The sequence below is a fragment of the Octodon degus genome, unplaced genomic scaffold, assembly GCF_000260255.1.
Source record: "Octodon degus isolate 3935 unplaced genomic scaffold, OctDeg1.0 scaffold00199, whole genome shotgun sequence".
NCBI lineage: Eukaryota > Metazoa > Chordata > Mammalia > Rodentia > Octodontidae > Octodon > Octodon degus.
The window spans coordinates 1,454,174-1,480,712 of NW_004524775.1; the positions used below are offsets into that span (position 1 = coordinate 1,454,174).

Sequence of the window (26,539 nt, forward strand, 5' to 3'; positions counted from 1 at the left end):
GTGACCACTGTCTTGAGCAGCCAAATGCCAGAGCCGGGGTTGCGGTACTCTGTTCCACCTAAGATTCCTGGCAGTCTTATTTTCTAGCTCGCCGTGAGCATCACGCCCCCTGGTGGCTCCCCACGCACATAGCAGGACAAGCTCTTTAGAGGCTGGGGACAAATTTCTGGTTGTGACTCAGACGGGATGAACACTACCTTTTATTTCTTCATAAAAAGAACGTAAGATCAGGGGGGACATGTTTAGTAGGTGATGGTGAATTTCTTTAAAGATAACACAGTCCCTGGGTCTTCCCCTCTCCATGGACCCAGATGCCAACTCAGATGCCCCATTGCTATCTGGAATCTCCTGGATTAATGATGGCGAAACGTCCTGGATTACAGGCCTGTGACTGACAGTCGAGCGTGGCAGCTCCCTTCTGGTGGAGGGCTGCTGTGTCTTCTTGTTCCAGATAGCCTATGGAACAGCTCCGACTGGGCCCTAAGACCTCAGGAATACAGCTACGCAAACTGTTTTCCTCACACACACACTGTTGGGCCGGTGGGGGTTTTTTGCTTCAAATCTGGGCCTGCACATGGTATAGCCGGTGTCCAGGGACCCTCTGCAGCCAGTGCCCATGTCTTCACATGACACATGCCTAGGGCTGATGCCTACAACCACACACACACTGAATTGAACGGACCCTGGTCGTGTTGGGTTAGTAATTTGTGTCACGCCAACCAAGACCCCTCTTTCGCAATAGGATCAGACATCTAATCAGCCCTTGCTGGGGGAGTGCTGGGGGCTCAAAGCAATTGTATTGACTCTCATTTGGCAGTCGAATAGTTTGGCATTTTCTGTGTGCAGATCTTTGGGCCTTTCCTTGGTGTGAGAAGCCAGAGTCGCAAAGTCCAGATACCTTTCTGGCTTGACCTGGCTATGCGAATGCATGGGAAGCTCAGGCCTACCAGTGGGCCCCTGGGAAAAATAAGCAATACCAGCAGGATGCCCTACCCCTAGAGAAAGACAAGGGCCAGCAGGCACCTGTGGCTACTTTTGCAGTCAGCCGGGAGGTCTCAGGAAAGGTTATAGTAAAAAACAGGGCAGTTAGGGACAATCGTCAGTGCTCAGTAGGCAAGCCAGCCACAAAAAGACACGGGCACTTAGCGTCACCAGCTGGTGCCCTGGGTGCCCAAGTCAGCCTCCGGAGCGACAGGAGCAGGGCTGCTGTCTCTGGGTCATGTCTCTGGGATTGAGGTGGCTTCCTCTGCACCCAGCTTACACATGCCCGTGGACTGGGGACACACGCGCAGTTCTGAGACACCACTTTACCCTGTTGTGGTGAATCTGAGCGCTGCCTGGGAGACGGTAACCTGCTGCGGTCACATGGCCATCCTCCGCCTGGGAGGTCACTCCCATGCTGCACCTTAAACCCAGGATGGTCATGTCGTGAGTAGTTAGGATCCTATTCTGCTGTGGTCATTTTGTCAGCCTCTGATACCCAGGGCGGCCTAGCTGCAAGCACTTGCGAACAGGAGACCAGCCCTGGGTGACAGTCGAGTTGTTTGGGGAAGTATGCCACAGCCGGATGCCATGACCCCAGCATCTGGCTTAAGACCCCCACGCCATGTTGGCACCCTGCGGCCCTACAGGAGACGGGCTGAGCATGTCTAGAAGTCCTAGTGAGGTGCTTGCCGCAGGCCTGTTTGCGCGCTTTGCAAGTACTTGGTTGTACCTGTTCCCATCCTAGAGGCTCCCGTTCTCCCCACTTCAGGAGGGACTTTTTCCAAAACCGAGAAGCTAGGGGTGTCCAAATTCTACAGAAGCTGGGGCCCCGAGGAACTGCTGGACCTGCATGGCCAACGGCCCACCTCCTCTCGGACGCTCAGATCAGGCGAGTTAGGCGCTCTTCGTGGAAGTACTTTCCTTTTGTCTGGAAGAAACTGTATTTTTTGTCTGAGCATCACATTGCGCCCCTAGCTGTTGATTTCTTCTTTTCTCTCTCTTGGCCTGAGATTGTTACAGCTCTAAGCTTGACTGGCCACCAGTGGGCTTCCACGTAGTCTTGCCCTCGTGTTCTTAGCAGCAGCAGGAAGCAGAGAGAAGAGCAAGTTAACCCTGTGATTACAGCTTAAAAAATTTATAATCCCCAAGAAATGTTTAGGTATATTAATTCAACAAAAATACCTATTTAAACGGAAAGCCAAAGATCAACTTAGCAATTAGCTGAGGTTTGTAACCTGATTTTTCCTGTCCTTACCCAAAGGAACTTCCCTCAAGGGAAAGAGGGATTGAGCTCCCTCTTTAGTCTTTGGGCACACAGAAGACTCCAGACAACTTTTTGGCACCTTCTGAGCTGTTGCCCCTTGTGCAGCTGCAGCTGCTGCACCAGGGACCAGGTCCTCCTCAGCTGGCCCCAGCCCCTGTTGGGCAGAGCTGCCAGCTCCTGGGGTGTGGGCTCCCGAGGGCCCCATGTGGAGGAGGGGCCCGTGAATGGTGCCTTTGGTTTCTGTGAACGCTTTGAGTTTGTCGGGGAAAAGGGCAGTTGATTCTTGTTGCCAACACAGGACATAATTTATTTCCTTTTGAGACCAGGATCTTTATGATTAACAAATTCACTCAACTGTTGATGAACACAGTCTTCACTGGATCCACATTTTGGCCAGAAAACATGTGGCGTGAGAATGTGTTCGTGGCGGAGTTAAATAGCCATGTTTCATCATTCAGTTCTTTTGCTCTTCATCTGTGAGTCTTCACTTTACATCCTTAACATCAGTCCCAGAGGACTAGTGGGGCATCTTGCTCCCAGAGCCCCTGACATCCCTAATCTGTCCTGATTGGGTGGCATATTTGCTTTCCATCCTGTTTGTCCAGAGCTCCATCTCCTATGTCAGTATATTTTGTCTTTGGTTAGTTTTGATTTTATCTAAATTGTCTCAACCTCCCCTCAGGTTGCCCATTTCTCCCAGACTGTCCTGGCTCAGGGACAGAGTAACTTCTATTGCCCTGGCTCCTGCACAGAGTTGCCCAGCTATTTCAGTCCTCTCTGCCTCTTAAGGACATTTTCATTGGGTCAAACCTTTCTGTGGCCTGCCTCAGACACGTGTAGTCCCACCATGATGCCAGCCAGCAGCCCAGAAGCCAGCTCCCAGGGCCAGTGCCTTAGGTGGTGGTTTTGGTTCCAGTGACCCTTCCTCAGGCCATGCTGACTGTGGGCAGTGACCAGAGTCCCCTTCTGCCTCTGAGGGGCAGGTAACCAGGACGAACCCGACCTCTTACAAGTCTGACAGGCGGTGCTCCCCAAGCTAGCTCCTGAGCCCCACGGGGTTCTGCTCTGTGTCCTGGGAGCACCCTGCCCCTGTGGATCAAACAGCCCACCGGCACCAGGAGAGTTTGTATCTTCTGCGGCTCTGAGGTTCAAGGTCCTAATGGCAGAGGTGGAATGCATCGTCTCTGACCCTCCAGATCCCGAGCCAACTCCCAAGAGCTATAGCAGGATTCTGGCCAAAGCAGCAGGGCGCCCAGGATTTTTCCAGGAAGTAGTATTTGTGCGCACTGCCAGAGGCTCAGGGCGCTGCCGCCCCAAAGGCTGAACCTGAGCAGGGCATGGCTGTGCCTGTTACACAATTTCTGGGTCTTTGTCTCCCATAAATTTTACAGCCTGATTTGGTGAAATCTGCGTTATAGAGCAGTGCTAGAACTACATAGTGCGCGTGTGGGAACTAACAGAGCCCAGTTGTTTGGTTTGATTCTGGGAAGACTCCTCCTCTGCTGCATTCCTTCGGGAGGGCCTGGCCACAGTCCTCTGGGGAAGGTCCTGCCACAGCTCCTATAGGTGTCTTCTGCTCGGGCGGATCTTAGTTCTCCTAGCAGTCCCACTGGCCACACTGGGAAGTGAGCTGCTAGCACACAAGCCTTTCAGGCCGACACCCCAGGCCTGTAGCCCATGACAGCAGCAAAGGCACCGGTGCCCCGCGTGCACAGCCCAGTGCCGGGTGCCAAGTGGCCGGGCCTTTGGGACCCTCTGTGGCCACGGGCCTGCCATGGGCCCCATGCGTGGCTCCATGCACTGTGGGCCTGATTCCTGACTGTCCTCTCCAAGCCTAGCTTTTCTGCTTCACAACCTGGGCCGGTCACAGCAGCAAGTGTCATCTCACCACCAGGAGTATGTGAGCTAGTGGGGGGAGGCACAGTGCACACTACCATCAGTGTCACACCTGGCAATGACGTGATGGGTGAGGGTGAGGGTGCTACTGTTTTTTGAATTAAAAAATAAAGTTTGGGTCATGCACGGGCCACTGTGAGGCAGACTCAGGCCACAGTCTCGTGCCAGCCATTCCCCAGTGCGTGCAGCCAGGTTCTGAAAAACGTTTGTGCGTTTACCTTTGTCGAGCTTATAAGCTGCATTAGGACCTGCACATCTTTTTGGCCTTTTTAGCCTTTCTAGGTGGGAATAAGAGACAGGAAACGAAGAAGAAAGAGCTTTAATGGCACCTTAAACAGTTTTACAAGCAGCAAGGTATGGCCAGGCACACACACCCTGGACCACAGATCTGAGCAGATCCAACATCTCTAGTCTCGTATCTGAATGATAGTCATCTACAACACAAGCTTGATGGAACTTAGCCCAAGTGCTTTAAGAAATGTTGTAAACCGTAGTTGATGAAAGTGTTTGTGTGGCTTTCTGGGACCAGATGGCTGTTCTGGCCAGCCCGCCTGTGAGTCATTTGCAGATCTCCTGTTTTTCAGCTTGACCATCTCCGCCGAGTGCCCCATGCAACTTGAAGACTTCCCGATGGATGCCCACGCCTGCCCTCTGAAGTTTGGCAGCTGTAAGTCATTTTCCCAAGGGAGACCCAGGGTGTTCTTTGGGGATCCGAGCCACATTGCTTCAGAGGAACTTGGTTCTGCGTGATACAGTGTGGTCTCTCTGAGAAGACTGTGCAGTGGTTTGTCCTTCCCTCCCTGGGGTTTTGTGTCTGAAACGATGATGCTAGAGCCTGCTTGACATGTATCACAGATCAATAAATTGATGTGAGGGAGCTTTGGAACAATCCAGAATGTTCTCCTCATAAGGGGTTCTCCTCAGACCTTTGCCTGAAAGTCCCGCCTTTATTCACCTCAGGTCTTCAGGTCTCCCAGGTTACCTCCCCCGGGGGCGCCCAGCCCTCAGCTCAGAGCCCATGTGTGACTCCCGCACTGCACTATGCTCAACAGCACATTGACTTACTTCCTCCAGAACATTTCAGAAGAGCGCGGACCTTGTTGGTCATGTGCCAGTCACTGCCTACCTGGAACATCCAGCCTATGAAAAACCTGTGTTCCTTGAGCAGATTATTCACATCAAAGAATGTCAGTACATGTGCCCAGGCCTAGCTGACATTCTTGGGACTCAGCCATCCCAGCTGGTGGTGGTGGCAGTGGCCCCCGATGACTGCGGCACCTGCCTCTTCTGCAGGACGGTCTACTTGGAAAGGGTTTCCATTGGTCTTCTCTTCTTTCTCTCTTTGGTGCACTCTCACTATGTCACCCTCCCTTTCCTCCCCTCTGCTTCCAGGGCCCCAGCATCCTCGGCAAGTACTCTGTCACCGATCTATACACATCCCCCCAACTCTTTTGATTTTTACTTTGAGGCAGGGCTCATAAAGCCACCTAGGCTGGATTAGAACTTGTGATTCTCCTTTCTTGCCCTCTCAAGTAGCTGAGAGTACAGTCATTTGCCAGTGCACTTGGTCTGAAGGTGTCATTTTGAAAAACAAATTGTGTTTTTTGAATTAAGCACATGATCTATGTAGGTTGAATCCTGGATCTCTTCTTCGTTCAATAAGCACCTGTGAAGGAAGTTAGTAAGCCCATTGCAGGGCTTTGAGAAGATCCTCCCACCGCAGGGCCTCTGATAACAAGTCCACTTCTGGTCCAGTTACGTGAGGACTGAGTAACAAGTCCCTTTTCCCTTGCTCTTTTCAAATTTCCCTCTTCATCTCTGACATTCGAGAATTAGTTTAAAGCGTGTCCTGGTGTGAATTTCTTTGAGTTTTGCTTTTTGGGGATCCTGTCTGGATCTGATTGCACTTTTCCTTCCCCAGATCGAGAAGTTTCCAGCAACTAATTTTTTGGATGTACTCTCCTGTCCCTTCTCTATTCTTCTGAAAGTTCATCATACACATTAACATTGAATACTTCTTTCTTTACTCTTTTATTCTGTTTCTGTCTGTTTCTAATGCCTTTGGTTGTTGCAGGGTCTCACTACGCGCTCAGACTCAGCCTCCCCAGCGCTGGGATTACAGATGTGCGCCACTACACCCGGACTCTGTGGCTGGCTCAGCACACCCTGGGGGTGGGGCTGCCATGACATGTGGTGCCGGAGATCGAACCGTGGTGCCTGCACTCGCCTAAGTAGGCGCTTTAGACGGCTGAGCTATCTCGCCAGCCCCTTTCATTCTGTTTCTGAGAAAATAATTTTCAGTTACCCGTGTTCATGCTCATTTGTCCTCCTTCCATTGCATCTAGTCTGCCATCAGATTTATTCAGTAAAATTTTCAGTTCAGTTACTACTGTATTAACACCATTGTATCTGTTGTTTATCTTTTATGTCTTCCTCATCTCTGTTGAAATTTCACCTTCCACACATTGCTCCCCTGGCCCCTGAGCACCTGTACATGGTTCTGTTGAGTAAAGGGGCAGATAGGTCACGTGACTGCACAATGTACCTCTGTTTAAAAACATTTCTTTCCACATTTGCCAGCAGAACAGAAATATACTCTTTTTGGGGAACATATCTGATTGTTTCCTTGTTTTCAGCAAAACAACCTAAGTTCTCAACATTACATTTTCTCCCCTGATAGCCACAGCACCCTGCATTTAAATCCTGTATCTCATTCAAAACTGAGAATCTTGCCCAGCTGGACTTCCTGGCTTTTTACACTCAGAGACATGAAATAAGACTAGAAAATCTACAGGAACACTTCTGGAGCTTCATAGACATTTTAAGCTGCCATGCCAGATTTCTTTTTATTTGCTTGATATTTCGATGATAGACTTGGCTTGATTCTTAGGTTGACTGCTAATGAACATTTGCTTTTAATATTATTACTATAGTATTCAAAATCACTAGAAGGATTTTGTTTGGGCATCATATTTGTGGACCATTGTCCAAAAACTGGAAAACTATATGGACGTTGGCTTTTTTCCAGTTTCCACGATTCCTGTCAAGGTATATTAATTTTAAGAGAAGAAATAGTATCCAGAAATATGCTTTTCTTCTTCTACTTTTTGGATTTACTAAAAGTAGATGCTGACCGACTCATTCAGGTATGCCCTGCCATCTGAGCACGCAGAGGCCCTATGCAGTAGTACTATGAGCTTGAAGTCACCCAGGTCAACAGTTCTCTGCTCTTAGGAGACAAAGGAATGCAAATATGTGGCCTCAGTGTAGAAGTGAACCCGCAGACATTTCTGCTACTTCTGTTATTATTTCCTCTCCTCTCAAGAATTCAAGCGAATGTTGCAGCTACCCAAAGCTCATAGAGAGACATTTCCTCATCATCCCTCTATAATTTAAGGAAATTCCTTTGAAATAATGATGTGGCTCCTATTTGGAAACAAGGGATGAAAAACATCAAAACTATTTTGAGAAAGAGGAAAATGAGAGTTCCTTTGTTCACTGACTTGTGGAGTGACGCAGTCATGATTAGGCTAAGTCGTGAGCTAACATCTGTGGTTATGAAAATGTCCTGGTTTCCTCACATGCACCCAGCGGGGCACCTGCAGGCAGCAGCAGGGGTTCAGAGAGTGCAGGTGTGTGGCTCAGCCACTCAATTCTTTGTTCCCAGCACAATGAGTGGCCAGGCACAAGCTCGTGTCATGTAGGACTCAGGTTTCTGAGAGTATGGGAAAGGGTCACCTGTAAGACCCCAGAAACATGGTGATGTTTCATCAGTGTTGTGTCTGAGTTCAGATTGTGCACACAGTCCTGTAGGTGCTTCACTAACCTTGACTGTGGACGTGTCTGCCTGGTTTTCACCCCCCCCCATTCATGTGTTGAAGTCTACCCTAAAGGTGATTGCATTAGGGGCTGCAGCCTCTGGGTGCTTGGTCTTGGGGCAGCATCCTCAAGAGTGGCTTTAGTGCCCCCATTAGAGGACCCAGAAGAGCCTTCTCTTCCATTAGTCAATGAAGATGGGAGAAAGAACAGAATGGACTGTGTGAATGACTGTTGAAGACACTGTCAGTGTTGTCTTAGTTTGTTTGGGCTGCTAAAACAGAGAGCCATAAATTAGGTTACTTAGAAGCAACATGCAGTTTTCTTCAAAGCTCTGGGATCTGTGAAGTTCAGGTTCAAATTGCCAGCCCACTGCACGTCCATTGGAGACCTTTCTCCTTGTGGATGACTGGCTTTGCACTGTGTCTTCAAGTACCATTAGAGGGGCAAGAGACCACTCTGGAGCCTTATATAAAAGCAGTAATTGCACATCCCCGATTGCCTCCTGAGGACCGCTTCTCAACCCCCTCCCGTGTAGGATCAATCGGGTGTGAGTGTTGGAAGGACACGGACACCCTGCCAGCAGCAGGTGTAGAGCACTGGCGCTGTGCCATGGCACAAGCCCTGCTCCTCCCCTGGAGCTGGGAACAGCATGTCCACAGAACTGAGCTCTGTATCTTTGTGCAGCTAACATCCCCTCGGGATTCACAGATGAGAAACCTCATCTACTGAAACTGAGTAGAAAGAGTAAGATCTGAGTAGAAAGAGTCATAATTAGAAAGAATGGCACAACATGAAATAAATACTGATGTGTTAGTCAGGGCGTTGAACAAAAGGAGAAGCCTTCCCTGAAGTGAGCCAGCCTCAGGAAGACTCACGCTGTGTGTAGTCGTGCTTATGTATGGACTCTCATGGAGACAGAGAGGACGGTGGCTGTTTCCAGAGGCTCGACAGCGAGGGGAGAGAAGGCAGAGGGAAGGTGCTGGTCCAAGGGACCGAAGTCTCAGCTGAGGCTTCCGGAATGAGATTGGGGCACACCGCATTGGGTGGTATGCACAGCGGGTCATGCTGCACTTGCCAAAAGTGGCATTTAGCATCTCCTCACAAAGTATCATAAGCCAGTGAGATGAGAGCTATGTGAACTGTCTGGATCCTTTCTACAAGTATGCATAAGTTGACGCATCACATTGTATTCCACCCTTATAGGCTACCATTATCTTTCTGTTAAAAATGCATTCAGAAAAGAGGGAGCCTCATTTGGGGGATAGCAGGTTGGCACGAGAGGTGCCAGGCAAAATGGGTGACGTTGACAGAACAGCAGCTCCACCCCCCGTTTGTGGAGGTGGAGCCAAGCGCATGGAAGCCCCACGCAGCAGGTGAAAGTGGTGCAGGCTGGGAGCAGGTGGGGGCCGGACAGATAGGATGAAAGCAAGAGCACAGTCCCGGCTGTCCAAGAGCTTGGCATGAAGCCATCGGAAGCCACTGGAGGAGCTGCTGGTTGGAAGGTGGAGCAGTGAACTGAATTACAGAGGGGTAGGAAAATAAGAAGGATCTCCCGCACCCTGGCCTCCTGCCCTGTGTCTGCACCTGTTCCCAGGCACAGCACCTTTTCTGCTGGAAGGGGGACAGTCCCGTCTTTCTTGTTTTATTATTTTTTATTCATTTTTAATGAGAAAACCATCCTGTTTTGATCATGCCCTACTACAGTCTGGACACATGTAGAGCACCATTTCTTTCAGTCTTTCCCTTAGACTCTGCCCGGTCATTCCCAGCACTCCACCAGGGGCTGCAGAGGGCCTCGTGACTTGCACATTTGATCCTCCACCTGGATTGCTCTGAGGGCAGATGTGGTGTCTCCACAGCCCACCTCTGGGCATACTTGTCTCTCAGTGCATTCTGGACTGAGGTAGGTTGTGCAAACAGCCCTCCATCTCTTTTATCTGTTGAGTGTAAAGCAAGGATCCTGGCCACCCAATAGGCCGTTTGAGATACCGTATCTGTGGAAATGTGCCCCGCAGAGCTTTCTAGCTGTGTAGTGTGGTTGGTGTCCAGGTTCTGACCTGTGCTGCAGCCCACAGTCACAGAGGTGATGTGTGATATGTCTCCTCAGAAGTTACTGTCCTGGTTCTTGACCTCCTTTTAGAAGAGAAAGGCTAGAGACGATGACCTAGGAGACTTTAAGTTCTCATCACAAGTGTTCTCACCGCTGTTACATTGTGATCTTCTTTTCTTCAGGGTCGTGTGCAGTTAACACCTAGTACCAGCGGCCTGACAGTGGCACGTCCTGTGTGTCCCTGAACAGTCTGTCACATGCAACTAACCATTCTGAAAGATTGGCTCTGCTTTAGAGGAATACTTAAATCATGAATTCAAGCTGCAGCTGAAGGTCAGAGGTAGAGTGAATGCTTAGCTTGTAGCAGGTCCTGAATTCCATGCCCAGATCCATTGACAAAACAACAGAAAGTGAATTCTGGTTGGAAAGTCTTTCTAGATACTGGGTCTGAGCCCAGAAACCCTCCTTAGTGTACACTCACACTTGCTGAAGGTACTATTAACTGAGTGCCCAGTCTGTGTCCCGTGACCGCTGAATACCAACGCTGGTGTGAACACTTGGTCCTTACCGAGACACTTGGGATGTGGGTGATATTTTCCCAAACTACTGATGGCAGAATAGAAGCCTACAAAGCTAAGAAGTTGGTCAAGCAGATACCAGACTCATTTTGAACTCTGGTTCCTGAGTGGCCTTGTAACCAAGGGCTTGCTTGTGCTATCCCAACTTCCTCCTGCAATTTGCAAGCCTAGACGAGTCCAATGTGGGTGCAGGGCGGCTGTCTCAGGGGAAATGGCGCCGAATCCCAAGTCAGTGTGAGCGACATGTGTGCAGCCTTCTCTCTGGCTCTGCTCATGGGTGGTCAGAGGAGCGCAGGCATTACACTTCCTGGAGCTCTAAGTCAGGGCAACAGACAACAGGGTAAGCAGCTGCACAAAGCGGGAGGCCTCCCTGATGCAGGGAAGGGTGGCTAAGAAGACACAGAACAGGGCACAGGGCCCGGAAGCCGACCGGCCTGGGCCGCACAGCAGGACGTGGGGCTCCTCCCACCCGGAGGACGAGGCCGCCTCCCTCCTGGCCACATCCGCTCCACCAGCCTGGCCGGGCTCCACGTGGCTGCTCTGCACCGATGTGTGTCTGAGTTGCGCTCCCCGCGCATCATTCAGGGCCTGAAACATGCATATCACCGGGAGAAAACTTCTCGCCGCAGCTCATGTGGCGCCCCGGGAGCTGTGAGAGTGCAGAGGGTGCCCAGTGGTGCCCGCCACCGCACGACTGGAGAGCCGCTCGCCCCCGGGAAGGCCATGCCACTCCGTGCGTGCCTTCATCACCCAGAGTCACACGTCCCCGAGGGACGTGGGTCACCACAGGGGGCACCGCCTCAGGACAGTGCCAACGCAGTCCTGTGGAAATGCGTTTCTCTGTGACCTGACACTTGGACACAGAAGGTCAGACTAAAGGAAAGGGGAGAATCTCAGTCATCGTCTGCTTGTCAGAAGAGCGGAGCGTGGCCCATGGCCCTCAGCAGGCGCCCGGACAGGAGCTACCCGCCTCTCTCTGCCAGCATCTCACTTACAGGCTCATGGATTTTAGGGTCTCACTGCTGATGTTCATGCTTCTTACTCCATGTGGACTCAGAGTCTTAAGCAATGCTCCACATGAATGTGGTTTGGGGACACGATGTACCAAAAGCACACCGTACGTCTAGCGAGAGACATCTAGGATGTCGGCTACGATGGATTCTGAATGATCCCCCCAAAGGACCGTGTGTGAAGGCCTGGTGTCTAGTCTTGTGCCCCTGAGAGGTGGGGGAACCTTGAGGAGACAGAAGGAGGGACCCTCCTGGGGGCTGCCCTTGAAGGGATATTGGGACAGACTGTTCTCTGCGCCTGCTTCCTGGCTGCTGGGATGCTAAAGTTCTTTCGTCACCCACCCCTACTGTGGTGCACCATGTGGCCACGGGCCCAACACAGTCCACTGGAGCAACTGTGGATGAGCACTTCTGAAACCATGAACAAAAACAGATCTTTATCCTTGGTTTTGATTAATACATGGATTTGGTCACAGTGGCTGGAAGCGGACAGACATGATGTTCAAGATGCTTATGTAGGACGCAGAGCTGCCTGAGTAGACGATATCTCAGTACAGGAAACTGAAATACTTATGGAGATACATTACACCCGTGGTGAAAAAACTCAGTGTGCCCAATCTCCAACCTGTATCTATAGACCACCGGCTTCCAATAGAAATCTCATGAGATCTAAAAGAAACAAATCCTAAGAAGTAGATTCTAACATATATCTGAATGAACAAAGGGCCAAGAACAGCCGGGCCCCCCTGAAGAGGGAACAGAAACCCTCACGTTCCCAGCTGTGGCTGTTCCCACGTCTGCATAGTTACGGTCTCTACAATGAAACAGGGAAGGTGTAAGGCCAGTGTCTCACTTACTTTTCTCTTGCTCAGACAAAATACCTGCCTCCCACGATTAAGGAGGGGAAGGATTATTTAGCTCACAGTTAGCAGAGGTTTCAGTCCATATTCAGCTGGCTCCAAGGCAGAGTGGCACATGGCAGAGGGCAGCAGCTCATGGCAGTGGAAAACAGCAAAGAGCAAAGGGAGGAGCAGGGGCTGCAGCAGCTGGTGAGCCTCTCTCTCCTCCTTACATTGTATGCAGATTGTCCAGACCAGATTATGGGGGTGCAGCACTCACCCCCATAATCCTGGCACTGGCTCATGAGTTAATCTCAAACTCTAGAAGCCTGCCCCAGTGACAGCATGAGGCTTTGGAGGGACACCTGGACACAAACCATAAGAGGAGTGGAGCAGAGAGGCCACGGGAGGAGACAGCGTGCACGATGCAGCCTCTCCTAACAGAGCCTTACCTGGCCCTGCCTGGGCACAGGGTGGGGCAACCTGAAGCTGCTGTGGTTGCGCCAAATGTCATGGGAAATTGACACAGGACACACAAATACTCTTGCCCAGGGTATGAAACTAGAAACCAGTAAATTTAGAGTGTCACCGTGGAAGGTAGGATGGTGAGCATGGGTAAGTGGTACACCATGGAAGGAGGATCCCTGGATATAGGCTTATTGTATCATTTTTCAACTGTTGCAGATGTTGTTTGTCATAGAACAAGAGTTCTATGCAGTCGTGCCTTTGGTGGTCCTGTGCTCATTTCTCTGGCTTCTCCCTCCTGAGCCCTCCAGCACATAGATGCTGTGGTTCTCCCTGAGTCTGGAGCTTGGCTCCACTAAGTGCCATTCTTGCAGTGGGCTGGCCAGCTCACAGGCACCCCCACGCAGGTGACTGCCTGAGAGCCACTGTCCTGGATCCCATCGCTGTTGCCCGTCCTCTCTCCTGCGGGTTGGCTTCTCCTCTGTGCTGGGGCACCCTCAGGTTGCTGTGTCCCACAGCCCCACGTGGCAGGCTGTCCCTCAGGAGAGACGGAGGCTGCATATGCCTGTCTCCCTATAGGACCTAAAGGGACAACTGGACGGCAAGGCTGCTGGGACTATGTTTGCATCAGTGGTCTGGCTGAATCCTCTGGCCAACCCTGGGTGCTGTCTGGCCTGTGACCTGGGCCTCCGAGAGAGCACTTTCTCACGCCTCCCTCCATGTGTACGGGCCACTCTCTGCTGTCACTCCCTCACCTCTTTAAACGCTGGGTGACCTCCAGCACCCTGAAAGGCCACGCCCATCTTTCTGTCCTCCCTAGCACTCCCTAGAAGATGTCACAGCCTGTGTTTCACATGGCCCAGGAATGCAGGGACCTTCCTGTGACCTGGGACTTGGGCAGCCACTGCCCGCCTGGCCTCCCTGAGCAGACTGCTGCCCTCTGCCTTCTGACACATAATTGCTGCTGTGTCCCCAGGAGCTGAGCCCCAGGATCCTGCCATCCTCCCCAGTGTAAGCCCCACCTTCTTCCTTGTTGGATGAGCTTGAAAACAAAATTGTACCCTTGAGTCTTCCCTCCACTTTTGCACATGCTCCCGCCCTCCCATTTCTGCCCCTTTTCCACAGATGGTGGTCTTCCGATCCACCCAGCCAGAGCAGTTCTTCGATTGCCTGTGTTAGAGTAGGGCATTCAGTTGCTTAAACCCCTGGATTGATCCTTCAGTCTCAGAGGAAAAAGTCAAACACCTCACATGTCCTCAGGCCATATTTTTTGAACTCTGGCTTCTCCATTGCATGTGCAGTTCCTCCTAGCCCTCCAGGCCTGCTCCTGGCTGGACCCTTGCGCCTGCAGTTCCCTCTCTGTGAGATCTGCTCCCTTCTGGGCCACATGCCCAGGGCCTGCACACCATGCGACAGGCCCCCAGACTTGGGTCTCCTGAGTTAGGCCTCCTTGGCAGGCTTCTCTGCCCCTTCTTGGCTGACATCGCTTCACAGTGCTGCCTCCATGTTTGCTGCATGTTCCTAGTGACACCTGTTTCTCTCCTCTGACATGTAGCTGTCTGTGACTCCTGTTTGGTCTCTGTCCTACCTGCCCTAGTTCTCTATTCCTGCAGTGACAAATGTTCACAAACCCAGCAGTGAAATCCAGCACATCTGTCATTGCCCAGTGGGCTTGGCCGCCTGCTTGAGTCTGACTCTCAAGAGAGCAAATCCGGGTGGTCCAGGCTTTGTGCCCGCTGTGGGCCTGCAGCAAGTCTCCTCCCATGTTTGGGCTGGGTTGCAGGGTGAGGTTTCCTTGTGTCCTTGCAGCTGTCACCTGGGGGCGGTGCATCTTGCAGAGCTGTCCATCCTCACAGCCTTGTGACTCCCCCTAAACCTTCTTAGCCAGCTGTGGCCAGTTGGGTCCTTTTTCTGGGCTTTAAATCATTGCAGCTCCCCCTTCTGACAGTCATATTTGTGATTAGATTGGGTCCACTGGGATAATCCAGGATAATCTCTGGGTTTTAAGGTCGTGCACCTACGTGCCATCTGCACACTGTCTTTTGCCATGGAGGAGAACAGTTTCTCAGGTGTGACACCAGGGGGTGCCACCCTGTCACCTTCCTGCCTAGGTAGGACAGCAACACCTGTTGCAGTTAGTTTTAGACTCTAAACTTCCTGTCTGAGGCCTTTGATGGATAGTATATCCCTCACCCCCTTATACACGTTTCACATTATGTGGTTATTGGCATTTCTTTCATGATCGGCAGTGTGGTGCCTGAGTGTGGACCATGTGGGTGGGCAGTGACGGGAGCTGTTGCTGACATACAGCTTCACAGAACCAGGCCCGCCGTCCCACAAGAACCAGGCCCGCCATCCCGCAAGACACGCTTGCTTTTCCCTCTTTTTAAGTGTTGGAATAAAACACTGAAGGCATTTCATTACAGATATACCATATGATATGTTGTACATGGGGTCCAGGCCAGCCAAGACGTGGACCCTCACAGATATGGTGATGGCCATGCCAGGGCTCCTGTCACTGGAGTCATGACAGAACCCTAGACAGGGTCGGAAGCCACCTCGCTCTGCAGAGAAGGGCACAGGCACAGACCGCAAGTGACCTAGCCGGGTCGCAGTGCTGAGCTGGGCTCTCCCTGGCTGTGCTGGGGGAGAAAACCCCAGGAGCACGTGGCCCTGGCCCCCACAACCCGGGCTACTTCCAGTGGGAAGGCCCAGAACTGTGGGGGCACCTGTCGCAGCCTGGCCCCTGCCCACACTCACATTCGGAGCTGCCTTCATCTCTCGTGCTGCTTTTTCAACACCTTTGTGCCTCCTTGTCTCCGCCCATCCCCGGCAGACGCATACCCTAACACGGAAGTCGTCTACGTCTGGACCAATGGCTCCACCAAGTCTGTGGTGGTGGCCGAAGACGGCTCCAGACTGAACCAGTACCACCTTATGGGGCAGACGGTGGGCACTGAGAACATCAGCACCAGCACGGGTAAGCACCTGCAGGGCCAGGAGCCCCAGGGACCTTGGGCTCCGCCTCCCATGTGCAGGGGACACACTGGCCACTGGCAGAAGCCCCAGCCAGCCACACTGTAATGGCAGCACAGCCATGTGCCTTGGGGCATCCCTGCAGTGTCCAAGAGCCACCAGCTGCAGCTGCCAGGGCTACAAGGGGGAGGACAGGCTCGGTCTGCAGTGCATCTGCCACCCTAGGAACAGGCCTTGCCCTCCCGCAGACACCAGGCTGTCTCTGTAGGGAAGCCAGGGCTCCCTGCCTGTCCTCCAGGCTGCCTGCCCCTCCTCCTGCACCCCCCATCCTCCAGGCTGCCTGCCCCTCCTCCTGCATCCCCTGTGCTGCACATTCAGAGACCTCCCTGGGGCTGAATCTGGGAAAACACCACCAAGCCGCACAGAAGGAGGGGCCGAGCCAGTACAGAGAAGGCAGCAAGCCCCCTCAGCCCCAAACCTGGGCCTGCCTGCGCCTGGCTTTCCTCATGCATTGCAGGGGCCCGAGTTACAGCACACACTGGACCGCTGGGCCTCAGGCTCAGTGGTCAGACCTCTCCTAGCTGGCGGTCACCAGGTACAGGAGTGAGGGCCTAGGGCTGCCGCAGTCGTCCATTGTGGCAGAGAAGAAAAGCCCGCGGGGCAGGCGGTCCCTGATCGCAGGACAAGACCTCAGCCCCGAGGATCCCTCAGGGAGGCCCTGGTGTTGTGGGCTCTCAACATAGAAACCAGACCAAAATCTAATTAATAAAATTTGTGAACCTTTATTACTGGGCCAGGGACCCCTTGACTATACTCACGCAGGAGAGGACCAACAGCGAGAGCCTTGGAAGTACAGAGGCTTTACCGGTAGAGGACACAGCCTGCTTGGCAAACCATTTGGTCCTCTAACACAGACAGAACAGCACCTTTAGGGGCAGCGTGGCCACCATTCAGCGTACATCCTTTTGGGGAGCATTGTTTAGTTCTCGTTTAGCATACATGTGCGTACACGTGGTCCGACTACCACGGCAGCGCATTTAAGTGGGTCAGCAGCACCTTAGTTATTTTGTACAGCTAGAAACACTTTGACTTTTACTTTGGTTTATCCTGTAGGTCGATTCTGGGAACTCTCAGTCCATTGATGATTTATCCACGGTGCGCCAGGCCTCCTTGTGGTCTTACAAGGAAGCAGGGTCACAGAAGGTTGAGCAGAGTAATCTTTTGCACGCAGTTTTACATTAACTCATCACGTTACTTTTATCTCAGCCCTTCACACCTGGGCCGCCGCTGTTGGATGGTAGCATTCACCCAGGCCGCCAGCAGGGCGCATGTGGGGGACCCAGGGCCCGGCCTGCTCTGCACGAGGGCAGGCCCTGCCCAGCTGTGTGCCCTGCACACTGGGCACCCCGAGGTGGTCAGAGGGCTGTGGGCACAGGGTCACCACGGGGTCCTACTGCTGCATGGAGAAGAAGCAGGGACCGGGCTGGCTCTGGAAATGAGTACACGCTTTCATGGCAGAGGTCTGGTGTGGAGCCTCGCGGCAGCCACGGACAGCGCTGTTTGGGGCTCCTTATGTACAGCTCTGGTTAAGACCCCTAGCTGAGGTTTCTGCTCCTGTTTACACTCTAAGAAGAGCACCTCTTAAAGCATTGTCTGATTTCCCACTTCCATTTCAAAGTGAATCAAGCAGAATGAGCCCAGCTATTCCAAGCCCCATATAAAGAAGTACATGACTTGGCTAGAAGAGCTGCGGTGTTGCACCCTGGCTAAAGGCTCGGCTGTTGGTACCAACCCACCCAGCCCGCTTCTTTCTGTCTCACTGGAGAGCCCTGCCCTGCCCAGCCCTGCCCTGCCCTGCCCTGCCCTGCCCTCGGTGTGCGAACCCCATCCACACCCCCAGGGCCTCTCAGGGCTGCTGCCGATGTGGGGTCCAAGTGCTCCCAGTGCTTTGGTCTCTGATGTAGGGCATGCCCTCAGCGAAAGTACACAGGGCACCCGCAGCCAGCCTCGCTCAGCTCCAAGCTGTCACTCGCATGGTGGCACAGGGGCTGTCATTGGCCTCCAGTGTCCCAGCACTGTCCATGCAGCAGGCAGATGGTGCCCCTTGCAGAGGAGACCCTCAGGGATCTGTGTGGCTGCAGACTCCAGCTGCCCCTCCGCTGTGTGTGGACAATCCAGCCCCCAGGCGCACTGTCCAGCCCTTCCAGGGCCTGAAGGGCCCCACATCGGCGCAACGTAGCCCCTGCCCCTTGGAGCAGCCTCGCTTTCTCCCCAGGAGGCACACACTGAGGTGGCAGCACGGTGTGCCACAGCCCCGTGCCCTAACATGCCCACAGCCTGCCCATCCCAGCTCCTTACCAGTTAACCATCAGAACAGCATTGTTCTCAGCGAAGAACGGGAGGTCTCCGTTTGCCTTCCACACGGCCAGGCACATCCAGAGAAGGCACTGGGACATCGCCCAGGAAATGTCCCCAATTCCCAAGATCAGAGGGTGCCTGGCTCTCTTCTGGGCAGCAGGAGGGGTGAGCAGCCTGTAGCTGCTCCTCACACTCGGTGGGCTGGGCAAGTACAGACCTCGGGGCCAGGCTGGCCTGCCGCGCTGGCACGTCCCCAGCCGGGCAATGGGCAGTCTGTGCACTCAGGGCGACACTGTGAGATATTCTGAGCTCTCCGTGCAGGGCTAAATCCTGAAATCCTGACCGCAGTCGCAGGCAGGGGGCGGATGGGAGCAGAGATTGCGACCAGGGATTAGCCAACACACAAATGTGGTTTCCCGAAGGGAACGGCCATCTTCAGGGGCTGGCGGTCCAGAGACCCATAAAAGCAAGGCTGAGACATTCACGCGTCCTCTGCCTTTCTCTGACGGACTCCACTCAGATCAAGGCCTGACCTGAAGGCCAGGCGGGCAGAGGGCCCGAGGATGCAGGTGCCCGTGTGGCGCAGGGCTGCGGAGAGCGCGCGGCCCCACGTGCACTGTCGCTGCTTGCAGGCGACTACACGGTCATGACAGCGCATTTCCACCTGAAGAGGAAGATTGGCTACTTCGTCATCCAGACTTACCTGCCCTGCATCATGACCGTGATCCTGTCCCAGGTGTCCTTCTGGCTGAACAGAGAATCGGTCCCCGCCAGGACGGTTTTCGGTGAGCGTCCCCCAGCCAGGCCTGGCCAGCAGTGGGTGGTGCTTGATCCTCACCACCCCGAGGCAGCAAAGCCCCTGCCGCTCTCGCTCAGGCCTACACGCCCTCCCCCAGGGGCTCTGGCACAAGCGGCCTCCTCAGGCTCGGGCAGGGATGCATTTGGTTGGGTTCGTTTGCAGGCAGGTCTCACTATGGGGTGCAGGCTGGCCTTGCGCTCACTTCCATAGCCCAGGCTGGCCTCAAACTCAGGGCGGGCCTCCCGCCTCTGCCTCGTGAGTGCTGGGAGAGCTCTGGGGATTTTGAAAGTGGAGGAAACCTTTAGGATGTGGAGCTCAGCAGGAAAAAGCTAGGTCCCCGGGCTTTGCCAGGGCCACCAGGATCTGGAGGCCCCTTGCTTCCCGTCCTTGCCACCCAGCCGCACAAGGTGGGAAGCTTGCTCCATCACGCCTCCTGCTGGGAGGGGCATGGCAGTTGGCTGGGGTCCTAATCAGCAAAGCAAACCCAAGTCATGGTGTGAACTGCCGTCTCATAGTCTTAAGCCCATGCGGGTTCCCTGGTCCATGAGCACACGAACGCGCTTGAAGCGTGGGACGGCGTGAAAGCCAAGAGCTGCAGTGGCCTGGTGACGTTCTGGCCTTTGATTCTATTCTGTGGCTTCCATAACGAGGCTCCATGGCCTGGGTGGCTCACGCAGCAGAAGTCTCTGTCTCCGTGCAGAGGGCTCGGAGCCCAAGGTCAGGGTGGAGACAAGGACAGCCCCTCCAGGCCCCGTGGTTTCCGGTGGCTCCCTGGCCTGTGGAGCAGAGCTCTGGGCTCACTTGTCGACCTGTATGTATGCTTTCCCCAAACGTCACCTTTTAAAAGAATAGTAGTCATGTCACAGTCCACCCCACGATGGGCTCCTTTGGCCGCAGACACATCCATAAAGCCTTCATCTCCAAGTAAGTCCACAGTACGAGGCAAGGATTGGAACATGCGGCTATTAAGGGTGCTCTCCTTCAAGTCTAGCCCGCCGCTGGTGTGTGGCAGCCACGCACCCACACTGTCGTGCGCTGGGCAGACAGCACGCTGCGAGAAGGGAGGTAGGGTACACACCAGGGCCGCGTGGACTGGGAGCGCGAGGACCGGGCTCCAGAGAGGCCTCGTCTCTGCTCACCGACCCAGGGCCAGTGTGAGCATGTGGCCAAGCATCTCTGAATCTTCAGGCTTCTTCCTGAAAAGGAGGCAAGGACACCCTGCACACGCGGCTTAGGTCAGAGTCCAGCAGTTAGCAGGTGCCCCAGCGTTGACCCATAACTGCCAGTCCTCGGGCGACATCTCTCCCCGAGGAAACGAATCCTCCTTTGTGGTCCCTGCCGCATTTCCTTAGAGGCCACAGACATCTGCCAGGATGGGTCAAAGTAGCCCCTTCTGTGTCTGTCCATTCCCCGTAGTGCTGTCGTGCGGGGACCCGGGGCTCTCCCACCCGCCCCTACTCTCTGCTCCTCCCTTTTGCCCTTGCAGGGGTGACCACAGTGCTGACCATGACGACGCTCAGCATCAGCGCACGCAACTCGCTGCCCAAAGTGGCCTACGCCACCGCCATGGACTGGTTCATCGCCGTGTGCTATGCCTTCGTCTTCTCCGCGCTGATTGAGTTTGCCACAGTCAACTATTTTACAAAGCGAGGCTGGGCTTGGGACGGCAAAAAAGCTTTGGAAGCGGCCAAGATCAAGGTGCTGGCTTTATTTTTCTCCCCCTTTTTCCTTTTGGTCCCCTTGATGGAGCAAACGTGCCTGATCCCACTTCCACATCCGAGACAAGACTTCTCCTCCAGAAGGGTCCCCCCCCCTCCAGTCGGAGCAGCGCAGGTTCTTAACTGCAGCAGCTCACTCGTGTAACTTATTTTCAGTCCCCAGGTTCATTCACACACAGGGCTGCTGCTGTGCAAGTGGCTCAAGCATGTTTAGATGTCAGGCTGTAATTTCTGCGAAGGGGACTCCTGTTCAGGGGCGACTTGTCAGGGTTTCAGCTGCACACGTCCCTTTCCTGCACGTTCATTTTCCACTTCGCTGTGCAGTGCGTCCTCTGCAGGGTGGCACTTGTGTCATGAAGGGAAGACAGGGCCCGCTGGATGCGGTCCCCCAGCCGAGCCCACCCAGTCCACCAGGTGGTCCAGCTCCCTTCAGCTGTGTGCAGGAACAGTCATGGGGCGTATCGCTGTGTTGGGAAGAACTGTTTGTGGGCTGCTCAGTGTGACCGATGCCCAAGCCCGAGGAGCGGCTGAGGCAGAAAAGGTGGCACAGGGTCCCAACCTGAAATGCTTCTTCAGGAAAATGCAAGCCTCCAGTCGAGGTGCCTCCCGCAGTATCTGATGCTTGAAGCGCACAGAGCCCATTCGGGGTGCTTCAGAAAGTTGGGAAGACGGGAGTGATCTGAGTAGACCGGACAACAGTGCGCGGTGGGAAAACACGGGCAGGGAGAAGGCGTTCTCGGGCCGGGAGGACGCTGGCCCGCACTATGCAGGCGTGATCCTGCAGCAGGAAACCCGGCTATCTGTGGGGAAGGAGGAGGGGTGCTGTCTGGGGCAGGAGGCTTCCCAGCACCCACCGGCATACTGCTGCTGAGCGGTGAATGTCGGAAGTGGCCTGGTCCTCTGTGGCTGCGAGGTGACAGGGAGGACTGAGCCTGAAGCAGAAGCACCGCTGCGAAGTCACTGGATTTGTGGGAGCTGTCAGCCCATGACTGGGAATCTAGGAGGAAAGGGAAGCCCAGGGTGAAGGGAGACACTGAAGATGCGGCTGGACTTTGCTTCTGGATATTGTGGACAGTGTGGCTAGTACTGTCGGGGCCACCCTCACACTCAGCCTACTGCCCTTACTGACCTAGCCGCCCTCCGTCTGGAAGGAGGCTGGAGGGAGGCAGGAGGAAGGGGCTGGTGTGATCGTCCCGTCCTGCAGCACTGCCTGTCTGGAATCTGCAGCATGCCTCCATCACAATGCGCGACTCCATCCCTGGGGGGCTGTGCTGCAGGCCTGTCTGCCCCTCTGCGCAGTGCCAGGTGAGGCCGTCAGATTCTGCAGGGCGGTGGCTGTGCGTGTGTGCATGGTGACCCTGCTCGTGGGCTGCTCGCGTGCTCCTGAAGTGACTGGAATAGAAGGAGGGCTGCTGAACGCAGACTGCATGCACTGGTTCCCATGCTGGGATTTTCAGAAGCAGCTGCTGTCTCCAAGTTTGTAGGAAAAGTAGCTGTTAGGAGCCAACCCCTGGAAAGGACAAAGCAGAAGGAAGGTCAGGCGGTGGAAGGTGTTTCTGGGCAGAGAGGCCCTGCACAGCTGCAGGGCTGCATGGGGAGATCTGCACGGGCTCTGAGGATGTGGCCAGGCGTGCTGCCCCAGCTCACTGGCCGCCCCTCTGCAGGCCCCTGTAGCCGCAGGTTCCCCTCCTTGGATTCAGCCATCTGCAGGACTGAACTATGTGAGCATCAAGGTTGCCATTGGAGCTGAACCCTTTGCGCTGTCACTGTCCCCTGACCCATCCAGGACAACAGTTTCCACATGGCAGTAGGCATCTGTGTCAGGTGGAAATGCTCAAGCAGAAAGAAGAGCAGAGATGTGGCCAAATGCTCTGCCACTTTATCTAAGGGTCGTGATTTTCTGAGGTCCCCAGAAGCAGCTCCTCCAGGACAGCAGGGGACTACGGTATCCTCTGAGTGTCTCCTTCCTGGGGGACTACACAGGATGGAAACCTCCCACAGAACCAAGCCCTGTTTACTGCTCTTTCCGGGGTGCCAGGCACGGTGCTCGCACGATGGTGGGTGTTGCTGACAGCACCTGCTCCAGGTGCGGTCCCTCCTCGCTGCCCAGACCCCAGAGGTTCCCCATGTCCCCTCACCTGGACCAGCATTTCCGCTGCCTCTCTCCACCGACTCCCCTCACGCCTTTGCTTATCTTCCTGCTCTCTATCTGTTTCAAAGATTGAATGATTATATTTCTCTGTTAATGAAACGGACTTTCTCAAAGCATTTGGTTGTGATTGTTGCTAAAACACACAACAAGGTTTGAAGGTTGGTTTTTTTTTTTTTTTAACAATAAGTACCTGCACACAGCACACACTTCACTGTGGTTACATTGTCTCCGTCTCTCTGTCACCTCTTTAATCATCCATCCATCTTATCCCACCTGTCTACGCGTCTTATTTTTTGATGCATTTCAAAATAAATTCCAGATGACAGTATTACCATGATATAATTCAGCGCGCGTATCATTAAAGTGTAATATTAGCTTGTTGTTTTATTTTCTCCAAGTAAAAATCATAGAGCATAAAGCGTGCAAGTACCCTGGCTACTGCCGCTGCATTGCCAAGCGTACTCCTGTGCACCCGAAACCTTTGTCAAGACCAAGAACATCACCCATTTCCAGAAAGCATCCTCAGCTTTCTCCCCCCACTCCGGCCTCCCCTGCCCGGATGTCAGCACTATTCTCATTTTTCCCATGATAAAATGTCTCGCCTATTCTAACATTTCATAGCCATGAAAAATAAAAACGTATGTTTCCACCAAACAAGAATATTCACAGCTGCTGAGCCCATAATCGTGAAGTAGGGAACAAGGAGGTATCCTCCAAGAGGAGACAAAGTGAGCTGGCACGAAAACTGCCACTCACCACTGAAAGGAATGAATGACTGATGGCGCCTTTGAAAGGTGATTGTCACGAGCACGGTGCTGAATGAAAGATGCCCCACTCCGGGCAGGACGTGATCGATAGGGTTTGGGTGTTTCTGTTTGTTAGCTTTTTGCCACACTGGGAGTTGGACCTAGGGCCTTCATGGTGAGCCCCGTTCTTTATTTTATTATTTTAGGACTAGGTGTCAACTCTTTGACCAAGCTGTGCTTGAGCCCGCTGTCCTAGGCTCTCAGAGTGCAGGAACCACAGCGGGCACCTGGCCCATGTGCACGGCTTGCGGTTGCTTGCGTCCCCCTTTCTGTATGGAATTCTCTAAGGCACCTTGGCGGTCCCCTTATGGCCACGTGCGGTGTCCTCTGTCAGGCATGCACTTACAGGTAAAGAAGCGAAGGTGCTCTGCCGGGTACGGGCCGTTCCAGTTCAGCTTGTCCTAACCCTGCATTGTTGGGGAGCGCGAACGTCGCGTGGGCCGCGCTGCGCAGCCCCTGCCTGCTGGCAGGGTGGGCTTCTAGACTCGAAAGTCCGTGGAGAGGGTAGGCTGCCCTCTCCCAAGGCCGAGCTGACTTCTCTTTAACTCCTTCAAGAGATACATTTTTAGGCCTCCCAAGTGCCTAGCCCATTGCCTGAATATCACGCACATAGTCTAACATTCTTACTATTTTTTGCAGAAAAAAGAACGTGAACTCAAGCTAAATAAGCAAACCAATGCTTATACTACTGGGAAGATGACCCACCCTCCCAACATCCCAAAGGAACAGACCCCAGCAGGGACCTCCAGCGCTCCCGGCGTCTCTGTCAAGTCTTCGGAAGAGAAGGCTTCCGAGAGCAAAAAGACTTACAACAGCATCAGCAAGATCGACAAGATGTCCCGAATCGTGTTTCCTGTCTTGTTTGGCACTTTCAATTTAGTTTACTGGGCAACGTATCTGAACAGGGAGCCAGTGATTAAAGGAGCTGCCTCTCCCAAGTAGGCCGCTGTCCCCCCGCTGGCCACGGAAGCCGCCCCGGCGCCAGAGGGGGCTGGGTGCAGAAGGACTCTCCACACCCGGGCGGGCGCTCTCCTTCAGGAAAATGTTTGCATGTTTAACAGTACACACCAATACTATTGGCTTGATGTCTGTATGTGTAACTTCAGGTGTCTCAGAGGTGTCCCCGTGGTATGTAAAGCAGACAGCGTTACAGAAAATCAGGAGACAGCGGCTCCACACTTGGACGCTCGGTATCTTAACACTGACAGCTCACAAACAAGAGAAGTATATTTTTAACTGCTCCAAGTGTTACCTAACGAGGTTTTTTATACTTTGAAAGTCATTTCATACAGAGTTTCCGGCAGATAAATATTTTAAGAACTGCTCCATGATTACTACTTGACCACCTACTATAAGAAACCGAGGTCACAGAGAGAGCACATTTTTCACTAAAAGGAAACTAAGGACATTTATATTCAAAATCAGCTGCCTTTGATAATTCCTACTACTCTGAAATTAGAAAAGCACTGCATGATCTGATATTAAGAAATAGGACGGGCTGCATTTATGGAGACAAATTTAATAATAGAGATAACGTGTAGTATGTTAGAGTAGCAGGTCAAGTGTTTTCCCCGAGGAAAATTTTAATTGCCTCAAAATTCTTTTCTTTCTTTGGAAAATGACTTTATTTCCTACCCCACCCCAGCCCCTCCACTAACTGAACAATGTCCAAGGAAGAAGAGCGAGTCGTCGAAGCCGCGCCTGCGTCACGACCTGCTCGGCCCCGCGGCCGAGCGCTCTGCCCCGGCCCCGGCCCCTCCTGCCGCCGCGCTTGTAGAGCTTCGGTGTCGAGAAGCTGTAGCTGAGTCCGTCCCACTTGATGTCCTTGTACGTATTTCATTATTGACTTACTGCTCTGTTAGCTTTTGTATATGAATCTTTAATGTTCAGTAAAAAATAAAAAAAAAAAATGACTGGTCTTCGGAGAGTACATCCTTTATTTTTTAATTGAGATTTCAGTGGACTCATTTCCTAAAATACTCTAAGGAAACTGCAATGCACCTCCTTCGGGAGTCTCCTGCGCTCTGACCGCACTCTGCAGGGGTCACTGGAGGAGGTTGCTTAGATCCGGTGCGGGGTCCCGCCCCGCGCTGCCGGCCTCGCCCTGTCCTTGCAGGCCTCCTCCCGGGCCCGTTCCCAGGGGGCGCTCCGTTCGCTCCCCGGAGCTCTCTGCGGACCCCAGTGCAGGGCGCAGACGTGGGGCCCTCTATTTCTTGTTCGCGTGAACAGAAGCGGGGGTGGGGGACGGGTCCCGCCCCTCGCAGGCTCCTCGGAATTCCGGAGCCTGGTGGAGTCGGGACTGGCCACACAGCACCACGGCGAGCCTTCCAGGCTGGAACTCCACTGCGCCCTCCGCAGCTGGCTCGTTTGGGTCTCACGGATAGCACGGGACGGAAGGGTGCGCTCAGCGCCTGTTGTCCTCTGGGGACCAGGGCAGATTTGCAGAGCACACGGGTGCGCGCTGCCGCTCTAAGCGTGACGGCTCCAGAACGGAAAGCAAAGGGCAGGCTGGGGAGGACGCTCCTTCGCACCTACCGTTTGCTCTCCCTCCTCGCAGTCCGCACAGTTTGGATTTGCCCTGCGGCCTGAGGACAGAGCTGTTGTAAGCTGGGTCCCGCCGCTGACGTGCACAAGCCCGCAGCTCTGGCCACTGGGCACACTTGAACGTGACGCCTTCCTCGCGCGGTGGCGGCGCGGAGAGGCGCGCCCCAGCCCAGCTGCGCTTTGCCGAGTTCCGGCCTGCAGACAGCGCCCCCGCGTGGCCGTGCTGTGGGAACGCTAATCTGGTGAGCACATTGTAAAAGGCATCCCTTGTTTTCTCCTTT

General features: G+C 53.7%; 1 protein-coding gene across 1 annotated transcript in view; it reads left to right on the forward strand.

Annotated features, from left to right (window-relative positions):
- Gabra5 (gamma-aminobutyric acid type A receptor alpha5 subunit) overlaps positions 1-24,814 on the forward strand; it is a 68,205-nt gene extending 43,391 nt beyond the window's left edge. Inside the window, exons 5-9 of the mRNA XM_004644445.2 lie at positions 4,729-4,811; positions 15,742-15,885; positions 18,872-19,024; positions 20,525-20,736; positions 24,354-24,814. Coding sequence (XP_004644502.1) covers positions 4,729-4,811; positions 15,742-15,885; positions 18,872-19,024; positions 20,525-20,736; positions 24,354-24,656 — 895 coding nt within the window. The 3' untranslated portion in view covers positions 24,657-24,814. The remainder of the gene's footprint in view (positions 1-4,728; positions 4,812-15,741; positions 15,886-18,871; positions 19,025-20,524; positions 20,737-24,353) is intronic.
- The last annotated feature ends 1,725 nt before the right edge of the window (positions 24,815-26,539 follow it).